This window comes from Entelurus aequoreus, linkage group LG27, assembly GCF_033978785.1.
Source record: "Entelurus aequoreus isolate RoL-2023_Sb linkage group LG27, RoL_Eaeq_v1.1, whole genome shotgun sequence".
NCBI classification, from domain to species: Eukaryota; Metazoa; Chordata; class Actinopteri; order Syngnathiformes; family Syngnathidae; genus Entelurus; species Entelurus aequoreus.
Window position 1 is genome coordinate 16,501,123 of NC_084757.1, and position 19,862 is coordinate 16,520,984.

The 19,862-nt window shown below is 42.8% G+C and overlaps 1 protein-coding gene across 17 annotated transcripts in view; it reads right to left on the reverse strand.

The window, feature by feature from the left end:
* fryl (furry homolog, like) overlaps window positions 1-19,862 on the reverse strand; it is a 180,379-nt gene that overhangs the window by 55,980 nt on the left and 104,537 nt on the right. For 12 of the 17 annotated variants that reach the window (XM_062039111.1, XM_062039110.1, XM_062039108.1 and 9 more), the window contains 18 exons: window positions 15,068-15,200; window positions 14,895-15,002; window positions 14,329-14,815; window positions 14,164-14,250; window positions 12,359-12,627; window positions 12,061-12,262; window positions 11,833-11,957; window positions 11,712-11,769; window positions 11,549-11,640; window positions 11,286-11,458; window positions 7,433-7,593; window positions 7,252-7,362; window positions 5,237-5,391; window positions 5,044-5,143; window positions 4,795-4,963; window positions 3,460-3,734; window positions 314-454; window positions 65-233 (listed from right to left, as the gene is read on the reverse strand). In XM_062039111.1, coding sequence (XP_061895095.1) covers window positions 65-233; window positions 314-454; window positions 3,460-3,734; window positions 4,795-4,963; window positions 5,044-5,143; window positions 5,237-5,391; window positions 7,252-7,362; window positions 7,433-7,593; window positions 11,286-11,458; window positions 11,549-11,640; window positions 11,712-11,769; window positions 11,833-11,957; window positions 12,061-12,262; window positions 12,359-12,627; window positions 14,164-14,250; window positions 14,329-14,815; window positions 14,895-15,002; window positions 15,068-15,200 — 3,015 coding nt within the window. The remainder of the gene's footprint in view (window positions 1-64; window positions 234-313; window positions 455-3,459; window positions 3,735-4,794; window positions 4,964-5,043; window positions 5,144-5,236; window positions 5,392-7,251; window positions 7,363-7,432; window positions 7,594-11,285; window positions 11,459-11,548; window positions 11,641-11,711; window positions 11,770-11,832; window positions 11,958-12,060; window positions 12,263-12,358; window positions 12,628-14,163; window positions 14,251-14,328; window positions 14,816-14,894; window positions 15,003-15,067; window positions 15,201-19,862) is intronic. The other 5 variants (XM_062039113.1, XM_062039107.1, XM_062039106.1 and 2 more) reach the window with 1 other exon arrangement.

Consider the following 19,862-nt stretch of genomic DNA (forward strand, 5'->3'; position numbering starts at 1 on the left):
ACACGTTAGCCACGACGCTCCGATGTGAAAATTGCCGGTGATTCCTGGAGCTGTCATTGTTGACCTGAGGTGACTGAGGGGATCTTGTAGCTGGAGCTGATGCGGTAATAAGGGGGTTGGTCCATGTGAGTGACAGCTGAGCTGACGGGATCGGTCAACTCCAGCTCGCTCATCAACTCCTCCAGCAGCTGCATAGTCTTGTCTCTGCCCAAGTACACCACCACCCGCTTTACCTGCACATACACGGTGGTGGGATAAGTGCTGGGAAACAGAGGGGGAAGGTCCAGGCTTTGATGTATTAAAGGAGACTCACATATGGCAGGAGGCTGGGCTCACTGTTCACTCCTGACATGCTGATGAGGAAGTGCAGGATTATTTTGAGGTTCTTTGGCCAGCTGTCTGCTAAGGTGGTCCATACATTCTCGATCTCCGACCAGGCAAACTCGTCCCCATACTGCAAAAAACAAGCCAATCAGTATTTATTTTTTCTTTCAAAAGAAATACAGTGGAACCTCAATTCATGATACCCCGCTATTTGCAACCTTTTGGATTGAGCCACATATGCCCCTGTACGAACACTTCATTCAGTCATTCATTTTATTTAACGCCTGCAGGCAAAAAGCAAGGCACAGCATTTGTGCGGAGGCGGAGCTCTCCTCATCACTTACTGCACAGGACCCTATAGTCACTTCTAAGCGCTTCAGCGTGTGTGCCTTCTTTGTGTTTTTTCACCTTTTGACATGTTTTGGATTTTTTGCTAAATCACTATGAGTCCCAAAAAGCTAATAGACCAGCATGGAAATAAGGAGGGAATCGCTGTGGAGTAAAAATTAAAAAGAGAGGATTTAAAAGGAGTTCGCAAGTATGGAATCATGATGAAGCAGGCTTTGTACCACAGCAAGTTTTAATTGTGATGAGAACCGACTTTTCTGGAAAAAGATGCCATATCAGACTTATTCACAGCAGAGGAGAAGAGCGAGACTGTCGTTCAGCAGCGTGTCTTTCAAGAGACACACACGGCCTCTCCCCTGCTCTCCCTCTATTTGCCTGCTCGTGTCCAGCCAGCTCCTCCTTTGCCAATGGTTAATGCACAATAACTGGACTTTACTTTTTTAAATGTTTATTATTGTTGAAGGCCTACTGAAACCCACTACTACCGACCACGCAGTCTGATAGTTTATATATCAATGATGAAATCTTAACATTATAACACATGCCAATACGGCCGGGTTAACTTATAAAGTGACATTTTAAATTTGCCGCTAAACTTCCGGTTCGAAACGCCTCTGAGGATGACGTATGCGCGTGACGTAGCCCGGCGAACACGGGTATGCCTTCCACATTGAAGCCAATACGAAAAAGCTCTGTTTTCATTTCATAATTCCACAGTATTCTGGACATCTGTGTTCGTGAATCTGTTGCAATCATGTTCATTGCATTATGGAGAAGGAAGCTGAGCAAGCAAAGAAGAAAGTTGTCGGTGCGAAATGGACGTATTTTTCGAACGTAGTCAGCCACAACAGTACACAGCCGGCGCTTCTTTGTTTACATTCCCGAAAGATGCAGTCAAGATGGAAGAACTCGGATAACAGAGACTCTAACCAGGAGGACTTTTGACTTCGATACACAGACGCCTGTAGAGAACTGGGACAACACAGACTCTTACCAGGATTACTTTGATTTGGATAACAAAGACGCAGACGTGCTACTGTGAGTATGCAGCTTTGGCTTCTAAACATTTGATCGCTTGACCGTATGTGCGCAACTTTTTTTTGCGTATGTACGTAACTTTTTTAAAATATATAAGCTTTATGAACCTTGGGTTAGGTGAACGGTCTTTTGGGCTGAGTGATTGTGTGTGTTGATCAGGTGTTTGAATTGTATTGGCGTGTTCTATGGAGCTAGGAGCTAGCATAGGAGCTAGGAGCTAGCATAACAAACACGCAGGTGTTTTTATGCAGGATTAATTTGTGGCATATTAAATATAAGCCTGGTTGTGTAGTGGCTAATAGAGTATATATTTGTCTTGTGTTTATTTACTGTTGTAGTCATTCCCAGCTGAATATCAGGTACCGTGAGTATGCAGCCTTGGCTGCTAAACATTTGATAGCTTGACCGTATGTGCGCGTCACCTACGTAACTTTTTAAAAATATATAAGCTTTATGAACCTTGGGTTAGGTGAACGGTCTTTTGGGCTGAGTGATTGTGTGTGTTGATCAGGTGTTTGAATTGTATTGGCGTGTTCTATGGAGCTAGGAGCTAGCAGAGGAGCTAGGAGCTAGCGTAACAAACACGCAGGTGTTTTTATGCAGGATTAATTTGTGGCATATTAAATATAAGCCTGGTTGTGTTGTGGCTAATAGAGTATATATATGTCTTGTGTTTATTTACTGTTGTAGTCATTCCCAGCTGAATATCAGGTCACCCCCGGCTCTCACAGCATCTTCCCTATCTGAATAGCTTCAACTCCCCACTAGTCCTTCACTTGCACTTTACTCATCCACAAATCTTTCATCCTCGCTCAAATTAATGGGGAAATTGTCGCTTTCTCGGTCCGAATCTCTCTCACTTCATGCGGCCATCATTGTAAACAATAGGGAACTTTGCGTATATGTTCAACTGACTACGTCACGCTACTTCCGGTAGGGGCAAGCCTTTTTTTTATCAGATACCAAAAGTTGCAATCTTTATCGTCGTTGTTCTATACTAAATCCTTTCAGCAAAAATATGGCAATATCGCGAAATGATCAAGTATGACACATAGAATAGATCTGCTATCCCCGTTTAAATAAAAAAAATTCATTTCAGTAGGCCTTTAAAGTTAAAGTTCCAACAATCGTCGATTCGTCACACACACACACTGAGTGTGATGAAATGTGTCCTCTGCCATGCTCACCCCCTGGGAGGTGAGGGGAGCAGTGAGCAGCAGCGTGCGCCGCGCTCGGGAATCATTTGATGATTCAACCCCCAATTCCAACCCTTGATGCTCAGTGCCAAGCAGGGAGGCAATGGGTCCCATTTTTATAGTCTTTGGTATGACTCGGCCGGGGTTTGAGATTACAAACTTCCAGTCTCAGGGCGGACACTAACAATATGGTTGTTAATGTTGGGGTTTTTTGTGATTTCTGGTCGTTTTTGAGGTCGCCATAGTGACTTCTGTGCGTGTGTTGGCACAGCAGTGGGCAGCAGCATGTTGTTTTGCATTGTTAAAAAAGTAGAAACATTGAGCCATCAACCCCTTGAAATGTTTGTTTGATATACATTGCTGTATAGCACGTCATTTTGTGTTCAAAGTGTACAAACCTTCACTAAAATATGGACTTTTGTTGAGGCTGGAAACCATTTTTCAAATTAATATTGTTTCTTTTGGAAAAATCACTACCACTATACAAACTTTTCGATTTAGAACCAATTAAGCTTGGAAATTAAGGTTCCACTGTTTACACAAGCTGGCGTACCTTGGCTGTCATGAACATGAGGTTGTTCAACACCAAGGTGGTTGCCCTGGGCGACCCCCAGCCCTCTCCCTGAAGCCAACGCCGACTGTTGACCATCATCATGTCGCGGTCCTGCTTGCCCTCGTCCTCCTCGCCACCGTTGCAGGAGGTGTCCTCTGGCCGACGTGCAGCGGGCTTAAGATCCACCAACTCCACGTTGTTCATCCAAGGCAAAAGGTAGTGCAACATCACCTGGCGGCCACCAGGGTGCGCTGTTTGGATACGCTGGCTCACCTCTGCAGGCAGGAGGTAATGTTTGTTTGCAGGATTACACAAGTCACATTTTGAGGATACATGAACCATTTAAGAACTCGTGGAATTTTGGTGCAGATCAGGACAATAGGTTTCACCCGCACTGTTGTAAAATATTTCTAACTTTTTCTTAATAACTGTGTAAATAAAGTATGAATTTTTACATTTCCATTGAGGGAAATGCTGTACTGTTTTCCCCTGATAGTGAGTTAAATTGTGCCTTATTCATTTATTAAGTCACACCAATATTCAAGATACAAAAAAAACTTACCAATGTTCTTCATATTAATGTTATAAAGCTGTCATATTAATCAAAACCAACTTTTCTTACCTGTTGACAAATGTTTTTGTGTATTTGGGATCCCCATAACTCCCGAAAATGTTGATCTAAACCATTGAGGCATGGCGGGGATATTAATAAAATACTTGTGGAATTTGGAATTAGAGACGATTGTGATGTATTGTGTCCTAGTTACGTCAGGGATATCTCCATATATACTAGAGCTTCGTGTTAATCTGCCATTTTTATTTAGTTGAAGTCCAAAGTTGTACTCAGTAAGTTCCTTAGTTTTCTCTATCCTCTTGTTGTGGGGCAGACTGTCTCACACATGCATGCTAAAATCCTCCGCTGTTGCTATTTCTAATAAAAAGTAGGGTAGAGCTCTAAATTATATCTGTCAGTGGACTCGATATGGCAGCGCTAAAACTACAACATGACTGACGAGTTGGGGACGGCCTGGAGAAGGACTTTGGCACTTAAATAAAAACACATTTTCTGAAGAGACAGGCAGAAAGCCACTTGAAGATGGTCTGTAAAACAAAGTCTCTACAAAATTTTAACCAAAGCGTCACCATTACATGTTATGTATACCACAAGGATGTGTTTTAAATGTAGAAAAAAAAAATCATAATATGACCCCTTTAGTTGATAGTCCATTTCCATTCAGTCAAAGTCACAGCATGCTCAAACAATGCAGAGAAAAAAACAAACCTATAAAAGTCCTTAAAATAACTACAGCATCATATTAGAAAAGGGTTGCCAACCTGAAAAGATGGGCAGCGTGAGCTCTGGGTAAGTCCGTGCGAGCTCCTCTGACAGCTGGTAGTACGACACAGAGTAAAGGTGTGGCAACGGCGAGGGAGGGGTTAGAATGCCGTCGGTTTGCAAGATCTCTAGTTTGTGGGCGTAACGGAAGAGCTTAGGCTCCAAGATCTGAGCAAAAAAGAGCGAATGCAAATGAGTGCAGTTGTGTTGCTTGATTTAGCGCAATGTACCAATCACACATCCCCCACCTGTAACAGTTGCATGGCTACTTCGTAGATGTCACGAGACGAGTCAGCGGCCTTGAACAGAATCAGGTTCAGCAGCACGACTGTATCAAACTGATAATCTCTGAGAAGAAAACAGAGTGCAAGATGTTAAACCACAGGAACTAACTCATTAAAAGCAGTCTCAATGTTCGACGTGTTTGAGTGTGACTCCTACCTGTTATGAAACACGTTGGCTATGGCCCTGAAGCACCCCGTGGCCACACGTCGGGATCCTGTGTAGCAGCGGTCCACAGCCCAAAACATGAGGTTGCTCTGGTCGGGATTCAGCTCGAGCAGCAGCATCACCGCCTCGCAGCCCAATTGGTGAACCTAATGTAGAAGAGCAGGTAACCAGAGGTTTGTACCCATCATACTTACTGACTCGTACACAGAAAAGGAAGAACTTGTTGAGAATCTCAGATTGCTGTACCTCTGAACAACACTAGGGGGCCCCTTATCCTCATCACAATATGTGGCTCTGTACTGCCATGGAGTGCATGACCTCAACTTTTTGGGTTAGGCCAAGCAAAACAAGGCCGGTCATTGACATAACACCTAAGTAATGCAGCTAGAATGCATTATGTAATCCCATTGTCCTTTCAACTATTACAAGCATTAATAGAGCCTGAATTAGATGGTCTGTGCTGAACAAAAAGTCACTACATTAAAGGGGAACTACACTTTTTGGGGGGAATTTTGCCTATAAATCCCAATCTTTATGAGAGACAAGACACATTTTTTAAAATGCATTTTAACTTGTAAATAAACTTAAATAAAACTCAGCTTACAATGGAGTGTTTGGAAGGTCCTCTATTTCGCCCTTGAAGCCCTCTAAATAACCATCCAAAAACTGCCAATAGTACTCCATTTACATATCGCAACTTGAACATTAACCAAGTATTAGCGATAGTTATTATAAGCACTAACGTTAAGGACCTATTTTTAGCGGTGCACTGTCACAGAGAGGTAACTTCCTTATGCTGCTGTATTGATGTCATCAGCTTGTGAGCTGCTTTCTCGCCTCAGAGCTTGTGAAAGTTTATTGTAGATTAATAATCATGCCTCTCACCCAGAAGGATGAGGACATAATCCAAGAAGTTAAGACAACTGAAATCCAATTTAGACTTGAAAATGGCTAAAAGACCTGAAAAGAGGCTTGGTTCCACCGCGTTCTTCTCTTGGCGAGGATTATGTTGGCATACCAGTGACAGCAGACATTGTACAGTAGTAAGTAATGTTTCTTTATGTTTGTTGCCTCTCATGAAGTAGTGATAAGTGTTGTTGTTGAAGAAAAAAGAGAATGTTGTGTTGCATTTCTGAATAAGCTGCCAAATGCTTAAAATAACCAAAATACGTAAATATTACATATTATTAAGAATGTGCCTGATACTATATTTATATATATTTATTTATTTTATATATATATTTATATACATTTATTTATATATGCACCTTATATGTATATATTTATTTTATATATATATTTATATATTATTTATATACATTTATTTATATATAAATGATAAATAAATGGGTTATACTTGTATAGCACTTTTCTACCTTCAAGGTACTCAAAGCGCTTTGACAGTATTTCCACATTCACACACTGATGGCGGGAGTTGCCATGCAAGGCGCTAACCAGCAGCCATCAGGAGCAAGGGTGGAGTGTCTTGCCCAAGGACACAACGGACGTGACTAGGATGGTAGAAGGTGGGGATTGAACCCCAGTAACCAGCAACCGTCCGATTGCTGGCACGGCCACTCTACCAACTTCGCCACACCTTATTGCTTTTTTATCCTGGACTACCATGAGCTTATGTAACGAAATTTCCTTCTTATCTGTGCTGTAAAGTTCAAATTTGAATGACAATAAAAAGGAAGTGTAAGTCTAAGTCTATAGGACATATATACTGACAGCGTGCATATGAAACTTTAATGAAGGTGATTGGATGTTTATTCGACCGCTTTATAGGCAAAGAAGAGCGACTCCTATAGGCTTCATTGTAAGCAGACTTTTGCTCGAATTTATTTACTAGTTAGAATGCATAAAAAAAGAAAAACGTCTACCATAAGTATTGTGAATGGTAGGCAAAATTTCCTAAAAAAGTGCATTTCCCCTTTAGGCCAGTAAAACAAAGCATTTCAATTATGGGAGAAAACTTTCAGTTTTTTTTTTTAAAGTTAATTAACCTTCTTGTCCTGCGAATCCAGGATGTTGTCCAGCCACTTGTAGAGGTATCCATCAGAGGAGAGGCCAACGTTGTCAGCTACGGGGCCACAGCACAGCACGGCAGACATGGCCTGGGCAGTAGGATTTGTGTGTTAGTTAACAGTAAATAATATTGTGTACGCAGTCTTGTCTTGGGTGTACCTTTAATGCACAGTACTGATGGCGGTTGATCTGCATATTTCTGTCGCTGTATCGGTCCAGCGGCGTAAACATGATGCTGAAGGGCCCGGCCCAGTGACTGAACAGCATAAAGAGGCTGTGTCGCAGTGACTGCTGCGGGAAGATGGTCCTCCGCTGGTGCACTGGAAGCACAAATAAAAAACATTTTCACAAGCTGCCTGCCTCCCGTATATGCTGTAGTTACTGCCTCTAGTCCCTGGGTATGTGGTCCACAAAAAGTAAATACCCATGGGGCTCTTGAACTGGTGCCGCATCAAAAACATTCGCATTAATAACTATCTATGGCCGTAGGCAACCTCTTGATGCAGTGTTTTTTAATAACTCTACAAGATGGCATTTGATGTATCATGAGTGGTCAGCATCAAACAGCTTTATAGACCTCTGTGGGCGCTTTAAAATGCCAGTTGCGCTACTCAGCTGTTGTTGGTGTGAAATTCATACGTGGTATATTCATTATTAACTCATCAGCAGTATCAAAACTGGCTGAGCAGTTTGGTCCTTACAGCTACAACATTGGTTCTGTTGCTGCTCTGTTGTGCAATATACTACGTTCTGTGCTCCATTGTGAGATAAATACAAATCTATCCTATGCTATCATTTTTACAGTAATAAACAAAGTTCTTAAATATGAGTAGGGCTGTCCCGATACAGCTTTTTCCACTTTGGGGCGGTATAGCTCGGTTGGTAGAGTGGCCATACCAGTAACTTGAGGGTTCCAGGTTCGATCCCCGCTTCCCCCCTCCTAGTCACTGCCGTTGTGTCCTTGGGCAAGACACATTACCCACCTGCTCCCAGTGCCACCCACACTGGTTTAAATGTAACTTAGATATTGGGTTTCACTATGTAAAAGAGCTTTGAGTCACTAGAGAAAAGCGCTATATAATTATAAATTCACTTCACTTCACTTCCTCCTACCGGTCGGACGTGCCCTAAACACCTCCCGATGGAGGCGTTCGGGTGTCATCCCGACCAGATGCCCGAACCACCTCATCTGGCTCCTCTCGATGTGGAGGAGCAGCGGCTTTACTTTGAGCTCCCCCCGGATGGCAGAGCTTCTCACCCTATCTCTAAGGGAGAGCCCCGCCACCCGGCGGAGGAAACTCATTTCGGCCGCTTGTACCCGTGATCTTGTCCTTTCGGTCATAACCCAAAGCTCATGACCATAGGTGAGGATGGGAACGTAGATCGACCGGTAAATTGAGAGCTTTGCCTTCCGGCTCAGCTCCTTCTTCACCACAACGGATCGATACAGCGTCCGCATTACTGAAGACGCCGCACCGATCCGCCTGTCGATCTCACGATCCACTCTTCCCTCACTCGTGAACAAGACTCCGAGGTACTTGAACTCCTCCACTTGGGGCAGGGTCTCCTCCGCAACCCGGAGATGGCACTCCACCCTTTTCCGGGCGAGAACCATGGATTCGGACTTGGAGGTGCTGATTCTCATCCCGGTCGCTTCACACTCAGCTGCTAACTGATCCAGCGAGAGCTGAAGATCCTGGCCAGATGAAGCCATCAGGACCACATCATCTGCAAAAAGCAGAGACCTAATCCTGCAGCCACCAAACCAGATCCCCTCAACGCCTTGACTGCGCCTAGAAATTCTATCCATAAAAGTTATGAACAGAATCTGTGACAAAGGGCAGCCTTGGCGGAGTCTAACCCTCACTGGAAACGTGTCCGACTTACTGCCGGCAATGCAGACCAAACTCTGGCACTGATCATACAGGGAGCGGACCGCCACAATCAGACAGTCCGATACCCCATACTCTTTGAGCACTCCCCACAGGACTTCCCGAGGGACACGGTCGAATGCCTTCTCCAAGTCCACAAAACACATGTAGACTGGTTGGGCAAACTCCCATGCACCCTCAAGGACCCTGCCGAGAGTATAGAGCTGGTCCACAGTTCCACGACCAGGACGAAAACCACACTGTTCCTCCTGAATCCGAGGTTCAACTATCCGGCATAGCCTCCTCTCCAGCACACCTGAATAGACCTTACCGGGAAGGCTGAGGAGTGTGATCCCACGATAGTTAGAACACATCCTCCGGTTCCCCTTCTTAAAGAGAGGAACCACCACCCCGGTCTGCCAATCCAGGGGTACCGCCCCCGATGTCCACGCGATGCTGCAGAGTCTTGTCAACCAAGACAGCCCCACAGCATCCAGAGCCTTAAGGAACTCCGGGCGGATCTCATCCACCCCCGGGGCCTTGCCACCGAGGAGCTTTTTAACTACCTCAGCAACCTCAGCCCCAGAAATAGTAGAGCCCACCACAGATTCCCCAGGCACTGCTTCCCCATAGGAAGACGTGTTGGTGGGATTGAGGAGGTCTTCGAAGTATTCCCTCCACCGATCCACAACATCCGCAGTCGAGGTCAGCAGAACACCATCCTCACCATACACGGTGTTGATAGTGCACTGCTTCCCCTTCCTGAGGCGGCGGATGGTGGTCCAGAATCGCTTCGAAGCCGTCCGGAAGTCGTTTTCCATGGCTTCCCCGAACGCCTCCCATGTCCGAGTTTTTGCCTCCGCGACCGCCGAAGCCGCACACCGCTTGGCCTGTCGGTACCTGTCCGCTGCTTCAGGAGTCCTATGAGCCAAAAGAACCCGATAGGACTCCTTCTTCAGCTTGACGGCATCCCTCACCGCCGGTGTCCACCAACTCATGGTGGACACCGGGCATTGGTGGTTCGGGCATCTGGTCAGGATGCCACCCGAACGCCTCCCTAGGGAGGTGTTTAGGGCACGTCCGACCGGTAGGAGGCCACGGGGAAGACCCAGGACACGTTGGGAAGACTATGTCTCCCGGCTGGCCTGGGAACGCCTCGGGATCCCCCGGGAGGAGCTGGACGAAGTGGCTGGGGAGAGGGAAGTCTGGGCTTCCCTGCTTAAGCTGCTGCCCCCGCGACCCGACCTCGGATAAGCGGAAGAAGATGGATGGATGGATGGATGGATTGATTCACTTCACTTCCAATTAAATACTGATATTGAAGCCTTGAGAATTGACCATTGCATATCTGATATGGGCAAAAACAATCCTAATAAATGTATTTTGTAGTGTAAAATGTTAGGAATGTCTTGATCAAGTTAATTTACTCAAACAGAACAATGGTAGATCTGAAAATTATTAACGTTCAATTAAAAAACATCTTAAATGGACTCGTATTGTTCAAGTGGAATGGTAGTTGTTTATTGGTGACGATTAATGGCCACAATAATTCATTAAGTTAAGCTCATGATGCATTAAGTTGAATAATTAGGACACGTTTGTTACGGGATACTTCCTACTATACTTCGTATCTGTAAAAAATATGCAACTATAATTATTTGATACTTGTTTATATTCACAACTTTCGTGTTTTAGACTACAATATTGTTCAATTCTGTCCACTTATTATGTACTGTGTGTCTAGCATGTGCGCTATTGTGTGCTTCGCTGTTGTTTAGCTGCTAGCTCCTGGTAGCCTATTGCCTACCATGTTTACGTTTTGTAAATGACTTTACTAAAATACAAGAAAAGACAACTCTGTGTGATTATTAGAAGACATTTAGATGTTAACTGGCTGTCCAACTTTGCACAAGTAAACGCGCTGCAGGACTGCTTGTATCGGAGATTTTAGATAGAAGCCAATATGATCCGGTATTAGTTTTTTTTGCTGATATCGGACCAATATCTGATATAAATATCAGATCAGGACTCCCCTATATATTAGTAAGATGAATAAACTAAACATTTAAAGTAACTTGATTAAAATAACAACCGTTCTGTGGCTGTTTATAAGTGGCCAAGTGATGATGAGAGAGAGATACCTGGGACGTTCTGAATGATGTTTGCCACAAGTGCACTGAAGTGACAGCGGATGTCCTTCAGCGTATCCGAGTCCTTGTCATTCTCGGCCTCCAGCAGCTGCCTGGTCATGTCAACGTAGTCCAACAGAGTGCTGTTCAGAGAATGACTCTCACCATCGAAACCCCCACTCGCTCTGTAACAAAAATGCAAATCAATTTCAAGCTTTCAAAAGGCAGGAATTTACATGGATCTCAGCATGTAAATAACGTGTGGATTCTCATACATCTGACTGATGACACCAGCATCAGCCAGGAGCTCAAAAATCCGGACCAGCTGGACTCTAAGGATGTCACGACGCCGGCGTCGCTTCATGTTCTGCAAAGCAATGAGTTAATGACTAACTCGCTCCATCGACACAGAAATGTGTTTTTAATCGCTGCACTTACTTCAGGTCTTCTTTCCAGGGCTTCTTTTATGATGGGATTTAGTTCTTCTATTAACTCTCTGTTGACAGAGAAGTTGGCTAATTAGTAGAAGAAATGGAGGTTGTCACGGATGATGGTTTACCTGAAGGCCAGGGGGTTGGTCCTGCCAAGCCCCAACACGAGAGACTCTGTGATGTCCATGTTCTCAGAGCGCATCATGGGAACAATGTGTTTAAACAGAAATGACGGGGAAGGAGTGCCAACAATCTGGGAACAGAAAGCGGAATGTCAGGGTGGGAATGTGCAGCTTTTACTAAATTGCGATGGTATTCTCCAGTGACTGGGACCATTTACAAAAGGGCCTCCTGACCTTGGAATCGTAACTATAGCCGCTGTCCGTTGTGGACGCCAGCGTCTCTGATAGGGAGAAGCGGACGCAACCAGAGGTGGAGGAAGAACCAGACATGGTTGGGGAGGAGGAAGCCGAGCTGCAGCAGAGGATCAGGTAGTTCCGCCAAAGGCCGATGTAGGAGTCGCTACTGTTGTTGACTTTCTTGGCATTGATGGGGCTGCTGCAGGTGGAAACACAGGACGTGGATGTGAAAGAGCAAAGTCCAGGAATCTGAAATCATCCAAACACTGAAAACACACAATAAGTGCCAACATACTTGATGTCGACTTGAGGGGAGAGAAGCTGCAGGCGGGTGTAGGCGAACATCCAAGCGTAGCTGAGGGCGGTGGGACAATGCCTGGGCAGGTTTTCTTGACGCAGGTAGCTGGAGAAGCTGATGACCCAGGGGTCCTGGCCCTGCGTTATGTGGGCAAACACCCAGATGTGTGAGGGGCTCACCACGTCAAACTGGTGGCTGATGGGAGACGAGCTCCACTCCGCCAGCGATTGGAGGTCGATCCCACTGGGACAATACAGCAGGTTGGTCTGAAGGAGATAACAGTAAAGTCAGTAGCATCAAAAGTTATTTTGCAATTTGCATTTTGGACATTCTTCAAAATGTATTCAGTTTTTTGGGCAATTGAAATAGATTTTGCAACACATAGATATAAAGGAATGAAAACTATATAAGTTGAAGGTCCCAGTAAGAAAACTAACAACTAAAAAAGCGCAGACCTTTGTCAATCTCTATCTCCCAATATTAAAGAATCATTACAAAAATCCTCCAAAGTTTAATTGCTCTTGTCAGTCGTTCACTCTCATTGTCTCTGTGGGTGGAGGTGGGGTCGCAGGCATAGACACACACAGAAGTTGAAGCTGGTAACGTAAATGTAAGGTAGTAACATGATCCAGATTAGCCCCAAAATGTGATCATTTGTTGATTGTCCCATTTCTGACACTTCCAGAAAGTTGACTCAAAATCTGCCCATAACTTTTTGAGATATCTACAGCGGAAATAAAGAAACCGATTCAATGCTCTTGTCAGTCTTCCACACTTTTTGTCTCTGCGGGGCTGCTAACATAACATAAACATAAGGCAATGAAGTAGAAATGGACATTTGGGACATTTCCCAAAAGTTTAATAAAAATCCACCAATAACTTTTCGAGTTATGTTGCTAACTAACTGACAAGCTTGCTAAATGATTCCATAATTTCTTAGCAAAGGTAAAAATGTGAGCTGTAGAGCCCTCAAGCGATTTTATGAACACCAAAGTTTAGAGTAAAACCCTCACTTATTTGCGCCACTTAACAAAAGAGGCACTTAAAGTTTGTTTTTGAAATTGCAATGACATCATGATGGAAACACATTCTTCCTCATGGACAGGATACTGCCCCTGACCTTCCTCCAGCTCGGTGATGCCGGCCCGTGTGTACACACTTACAAAGAAAAAATAAATGAATCAACAAATTTATTGAAAAGGCTTCGCTACACATCCTAAAATGCACCCAGAACTTCTGCCAACCATCTGTTAGTCAGCTACAAATATGGAAGCTCTGAGTTTGATCATTTTGTTTTTCTTTAACTAATAGCCTAACCCAGCATGATGTTAATATGTGGGCGTAATGTTAGCAATGCAGGTCACGGAGCAATGTTAACGTTTATGTCTTCCTGTCCTACTCTTTAAGGCAACATTGTTGTATGCAATATAATGTATGGCATTATTGCGTTATCAAGTCCAGTTTTCTTTTAAAAAAAATACTGTATATGTGGACATTTTACCTTAAGGCAACATTGTTGTATGCAATATACTGTATGGCATATATTGCTTTATCAAGTCCAGTTTTCTTTAAAATAAATACTGTATATGTGGACATTTTACCTTAAGGCAACATTGTTGTATGCAATATACTGTATGGCATATATTGCTTTATCAAGTCCAGTTTTCTTTAAAAGAAATACTGTATATGTGGACATTTTACCTTAAGGCAACATTGTTGTATGCAATATACTGTATGGCATATATTGCGTTATCAAGTCCAGTTTTCTTTAAAAAAAAATACTGTATATGTGGACATTTTACCTGATCGGCACCAGTAAGATGAATAAAGCTCTCCAACACTGATGCGCTTAATCTATCCATGACATCAATGGCCAATTCCTCCTCGGCCTAAAAACAGTGAAAATGTCAGAGAAAAACCAAATTGCAGGCAAGTCCACTGTGGTTTCCAAGTAAGACTATAATTACCTTGCCGATGCCCAGGGTCGTGTGCAGTGCACGGACCTCCTTTAGGACGTTGACTGCTAGCCTGCGTGTGGCAGGGCGACAGCTGCAAAGCACGACCATGGCCAGACCTTCCACCATGTGCAGCACACCTAGCGACGAACGCTCCGCGGAGAGAGAATGGCTGCTGCTGGAACCCTGTTTTAAAGAGAGCCGGTGAGAAAGTAAATCTCGAGGTGGGCCCCCCAAACGTGACGAGCGTCCGTGACCGACCAGCGCATCGTGGCTCTTGTTGCTGCTCTGCGCGGCCTGCCTCCACTGGCTGATGAGCTGCAGCAGCATCTTGACCGAGTTGTCCAGCAGCGTGGGGTGAACGTCCGTCACCTCCCGGACAATGAAGTGCACAAAGCCAGAGAGGACATCCTCGCGCCACTCGGGGAAGTCCACCATGAGGGCCTGAAGAGTGGTAAAAGCTAGGCCACGCAGCTCCTCGTCCATGTGGATGGTCAACCTGGGGGACGGGAGGAGGCCATTAAGGCACATGGTAGACCAGAACAGCTCCTGAGCTGAGCTTCGAGAATATGACCTACTTAGCGAGGAGCTCTATTAAGTCTTGTCTGCTCATGCCGTCTGGTATCAACCTTGGAATAGCAGCGACGCATGTGCGGAACAGATCGATCTTGGGCTTCCTCTCTCCCCTGTTAAACAGGAAACTGGTTAAAAACCTACTTGCTGTAACGCCGATTGGAAGGCGGGCACGTACGTGAACATGTCCTCTGGCTCCTTGTTGGACATCTGCACACTGGTCATGCTCATGGAGCGTCCCACCTCCTTGTCCAGGTGTCTCAGGATGTTATCCAAGGCCTTCCTCACTTGCGGGTAGTACAGTGACATGCCTGCAAAGAGCCAAGAGTGGAATGAACTCGGGGTGTCAAATCATCGCGTTAATTACGATTAATGAAGTACAGCCATATTAGAACCCCATTATGTTTTTTTAATTGCAGTAATCTATTTTTTTTATTCTCGAACGTGTCTTTATGTCAGCGAGTTGCCTCGCCCTCTGCCTGTGCTTGACTAGCAGTAACAATTGTACTGCCATGCAGCACAAAGATAATTGATGGTAAATATTAGAGACGTCCGATAATGGCTTTTTTGCCGATATCCGATATTCCGATATTGTCCAACTCTTAATTACCGATTCCAATATCAACCGATACCGATACATACAGTCGTGGAATTAACACATTATGATGCCTAATTTTGTTGTGATGCCCCGCTGGATGCATTAAACAATGTAACAAGGTTTTCCAAAATAAATCAACTCAAGTTATGGAAAAAAATGCCATATTTATTATTGAAGTCACAAAGTGCATAATTTTTTTTAACATGCCTCAAAACAGCAGCTTGGAATTTAGGACATGCTCTACCTGAGCGGGCATGAGGAGGTTGAGGTGGGCGGGGTTGGGACGGGGTAGCGTCCCGGAAGAGTTAGTGCTGCAAGGGGTTCTGGGTATTTGTTCTGTTGTGTTTGTGTTGTGTTACAGTGGGGATGTTCTCCCGAAATGTGTTTGTCATTCTTGTTTGGTGTGAGTTCACAGTGTGGCGCATATTTGTAACAGTGTTAAAGTTGTTTATACGTCCACCCTCAGTGACCTGTATGGCTCTTGACCAAGTATGACTTGCATTCACTTGTGTGTGTGAAAAGCCGAAAGTATTATGTGATTGGGCCGGCACGCAAAGGCAGTGCCTTTAAGGTTTATTGGCGCTCTGTACTTCTCCCTACGTCCGTGTACCAATCCGTACAGCGGCGTTTTAAAAAGTCATAAATTGTACTTTTTGAAACTGATACCGATAATTTCCGATATTACATTTTAAAGCATTTATCGGCCGATAATATCGGGCTGCCGATATTATCGGACATCTCTAGTAAATATGACAATTATTTTTTTTAATATAATCCGATCTCGATTAATATCAGGTTGTTTTCTTTTAAGCAGATTGTCCCGTGCAGGATTATAGCAAGTACCACATCCCTACTGTTTACTACCGCAGTATCTTGCAACAGACATTTCCACCATGTTTGATTGAGGTAATAATATATGCTAACAGCTGACAACTGTCATTTTGTTCATATCTATATTTGTGTTTACTAGAGGTGTAACGGCACAGGTAACCCATGCGATGGTCCGTACCTGGTTTTGCTTCTTTTTCAGTACGTTTTGTGGGCGTAAAGAGAACAACTTTTTTGCCTCTCAAAGTTATTTGTTTTTTTTTTTGCTTGTCATTACAAACCCTTTGCAGTATACAAAGTATAATTGGTGTGGTGAATAATTTAAGACTTTTGTTTCAAGTTAACATTTACTACGCAACACTTTCCAATGGTAAATTATTATTTGTATTCTTTAATTACTTGTATACGTCAGAGCTTCTCACCAGTGCTTTGGCAAAGACTAAGTGGTGACCCACATTGTGGAGTTTTTAAAACTAAAATTCCGTATCCTATATTGAAAGAAAATATATTAAAGTGCAGTTTGAATTTGAGGTACTGTAAAATAATGTATGCAAACACATAAAACAAGTTTAATGACAAAATGTGTTTTTTTTTAAATCCACAAACAGAACACAAAGTGTCTGTCTGCAGAGATTATTTTTAGTAAATGTTATATCAGAGGATTGGAATCTTTGCAGACACAAAAACAAAAAATGCCTTTTTCTGATTAAATTAGTGGGTGTCTTGATTCTCCCAGTCGGGACTAATAAAGACTACTGCGAGTGCCTGCAAGTCTGCATTCGGGGCAGGATTACTAGCGCGCTTCAGCAGATTGTGAAAGTAAATAAAGACTGTCACTAAATCCGCTGCTCCTTTTAAATGTTGTTTTAACTTCTATGCTAGCGTTAGTCATATTTCTTTATTTTGTTATTCTGGGCTGCACTCGCAGCTGTGTAAGGGGACGAGGCATAACGCTGATCGAAGATTATTTACGTCGTGACGAGCCTCACTTTCTTGACTGTGGAATGGGAGGTCGCGCACACCAACACACTTTTACACAAACGTGCACAAACACACACACATTTACAGACACACAGGATCACGGTCAATAATGGTGGACTGTTCCGTGCAGAATAATACTGAGCCTCGTTGCTTCCCTACTGCAGCAACTTCCATGTTTGATCGAGGAAATAGGCTGACAGCTGATCACTGTGATCGAAATCAAATTAATTGCAATCAACGATCACGATCATACAATCAATCGCCCATCCCTAATTGATAGACAGTGAAAAAGAGGTCTCTCTCTGTCACAAGTCTGATGCTAGCGGCTTTAAATAGTGAATGATATCTAAAAAATAGTGTCAAATAATCATAACTAACTTCGACATATTATAAGTGTGTTTATGGTTAGTATAACTTTGAATCTAATGATTTTAGCCTGGAGTAGACAATGTTTTTTTCTTCTTCTTCTATCCATTACATGAGCTATGGAGAAATAATGCTTGCGTGTCTGCCGCTGAATGAAATAAAACCAAAATTGTAAAAATAACTTAACTAAATAACTTCATATTCTATTAAATATGGTTTAAAACATGACATAATGTTGCACATTAATGTGCGTGTATGAGACATGTGATTGACTGTCAGGAAAGACATTTCCTCCATGCTGTTTTACAACATGTAATTGTGATAAATATAAATATTTGTTTGTTAAATATGTTCTCCTAAAAGGGACCTAAAACACCTTTTCCTACCTATTGGTACCTGTTTTTGTGAGTCCAGATCATTTTAAATCAAACCATGGAGGTATGGCAGAGATATTTATAAAATAGTCTTGCCTTCCTTCCTACAAACGAATGTGCCCAATTTGTGACGTTTTTCCCCAAATGTGACGTCAGCGGATATCTTTATATATGAAAAGTCAATTGTAGTCTGACATTGTCGTCAATAAGCTCCTTTTCTTCCTCTATCCTCTTGTTGTGGGGCTGAGTGGCTTGTACATGCACATGCATCCTAAAATGCTCAGCCGTTGCCATTTCTATTACAAAGTAGTGTATAGTTCGAGCTTATATCTCTCAGTAGACTCCATATGGAAGCGCTAAAAACTACCACTTGGCTGACGGGGAAAACACGCAGTTGAAGTGGAGCTTTTTTTTCTTCTTTTTTTATATGAATACTTGGGCCTAATACGCTACTGTATGTTAACGTTGGTCATTAAGGTGGTACTTGGGCAGCCAAGTGTTTTTTGAGGTGGTACTTGGTGCAAAGAGTTTAAGAACAACTGCAATATTGGTAACATATGCAAGTACTGTGACTGATAGGTCTGTTTTATTTATTCAATATTATCTGAAGCAGAGGTGAAGCAGATGTATTAACGTCAACACTTTATATGGACCTGACGTTTTATTTTGTTAAATAACACAAACTGCATCTGTTCAAGAGTGTTTAAATCAACAATTGACGTTATAAAGTTACTTTCTGTGTTATATAGCTAGCTTCACAATAATCTATTTAATTTAAATGAAAATACCTCAAATTGAGGCCTTTTCTCATTAATTGTTGTAGGTGAGATTAATTAGATTAATTAATCACGGATCCTAATTAAATAATCTCGCTTGACAGCAGTAGGATTAACACACCGTGCTGTGTGCATAGTAGTTTTGTCCCGATACCAATATTTTGGTACCTGTACCAAAATGTATTTCGATACTTCTCTAATTAAAGGGAACAACAAAAAATTGCATTATTGGCTTTATTTTAACAAAAACCTTACGGTACATTAAACATATGTTTTTTTAATAGTGAACATACAAGACAACTTGTCTTTTAGTAGTAAGTAAACAAACATAGGCTCCAAATTAGGCTGCTGACATATGCAGTAACATATTGTGTCATTTTACATTTTATTATTTTGTCAAAATTATTAAGGACAAGTGGAAGAAATTGAATTATTAATCTACTTGTTCATTTACTGTTAATATCTCTGCTTACTTTCTCTTTTTAACTGTCTACACGTCTATTAAAATGTAATAATCACTTATTCTTCTGTTGTTTGGATGCTTTACATTAGTTTTGGATGATACCACAAATTTAGGTATCAATCCGATACCAAGTAGTTACAGGATCATACAATGGTCATAAATGAATTCCTCGTGTGTCCAGGGACGTATTTGCTAAGTTTATAAACATAATATAAATTTTAAAAAAAACGAAAAAACATTTTGTGAGGCTAAAAAATACGGATGTAGTCATAGTAGTATCGACGAGATACGCGCCTGTACTTGGTATCATTACAGTGAATGTCAGGGGTAGATCCACCCATGGCGTTTGTTTACATTTTGACGCCGGTGAGCTAGTGTGTAGTGAAGCATGTTTAGCTATTCCTCGTCCTGCAGGGATGATACTTGTAGGAAACTTACTTTATTTGTCGCCATGGAGGCGAGAATTAGTTATTTAGAAGTAGCTAAAACACTGCATACTGAGGCTGCTAGCTAGCTAACCTTGTTTAAAGCACCTCTTCCTGAGGGCGTTTCAGTGTTATAGCTTTATCGTTAGTTTTTAAGCCAAA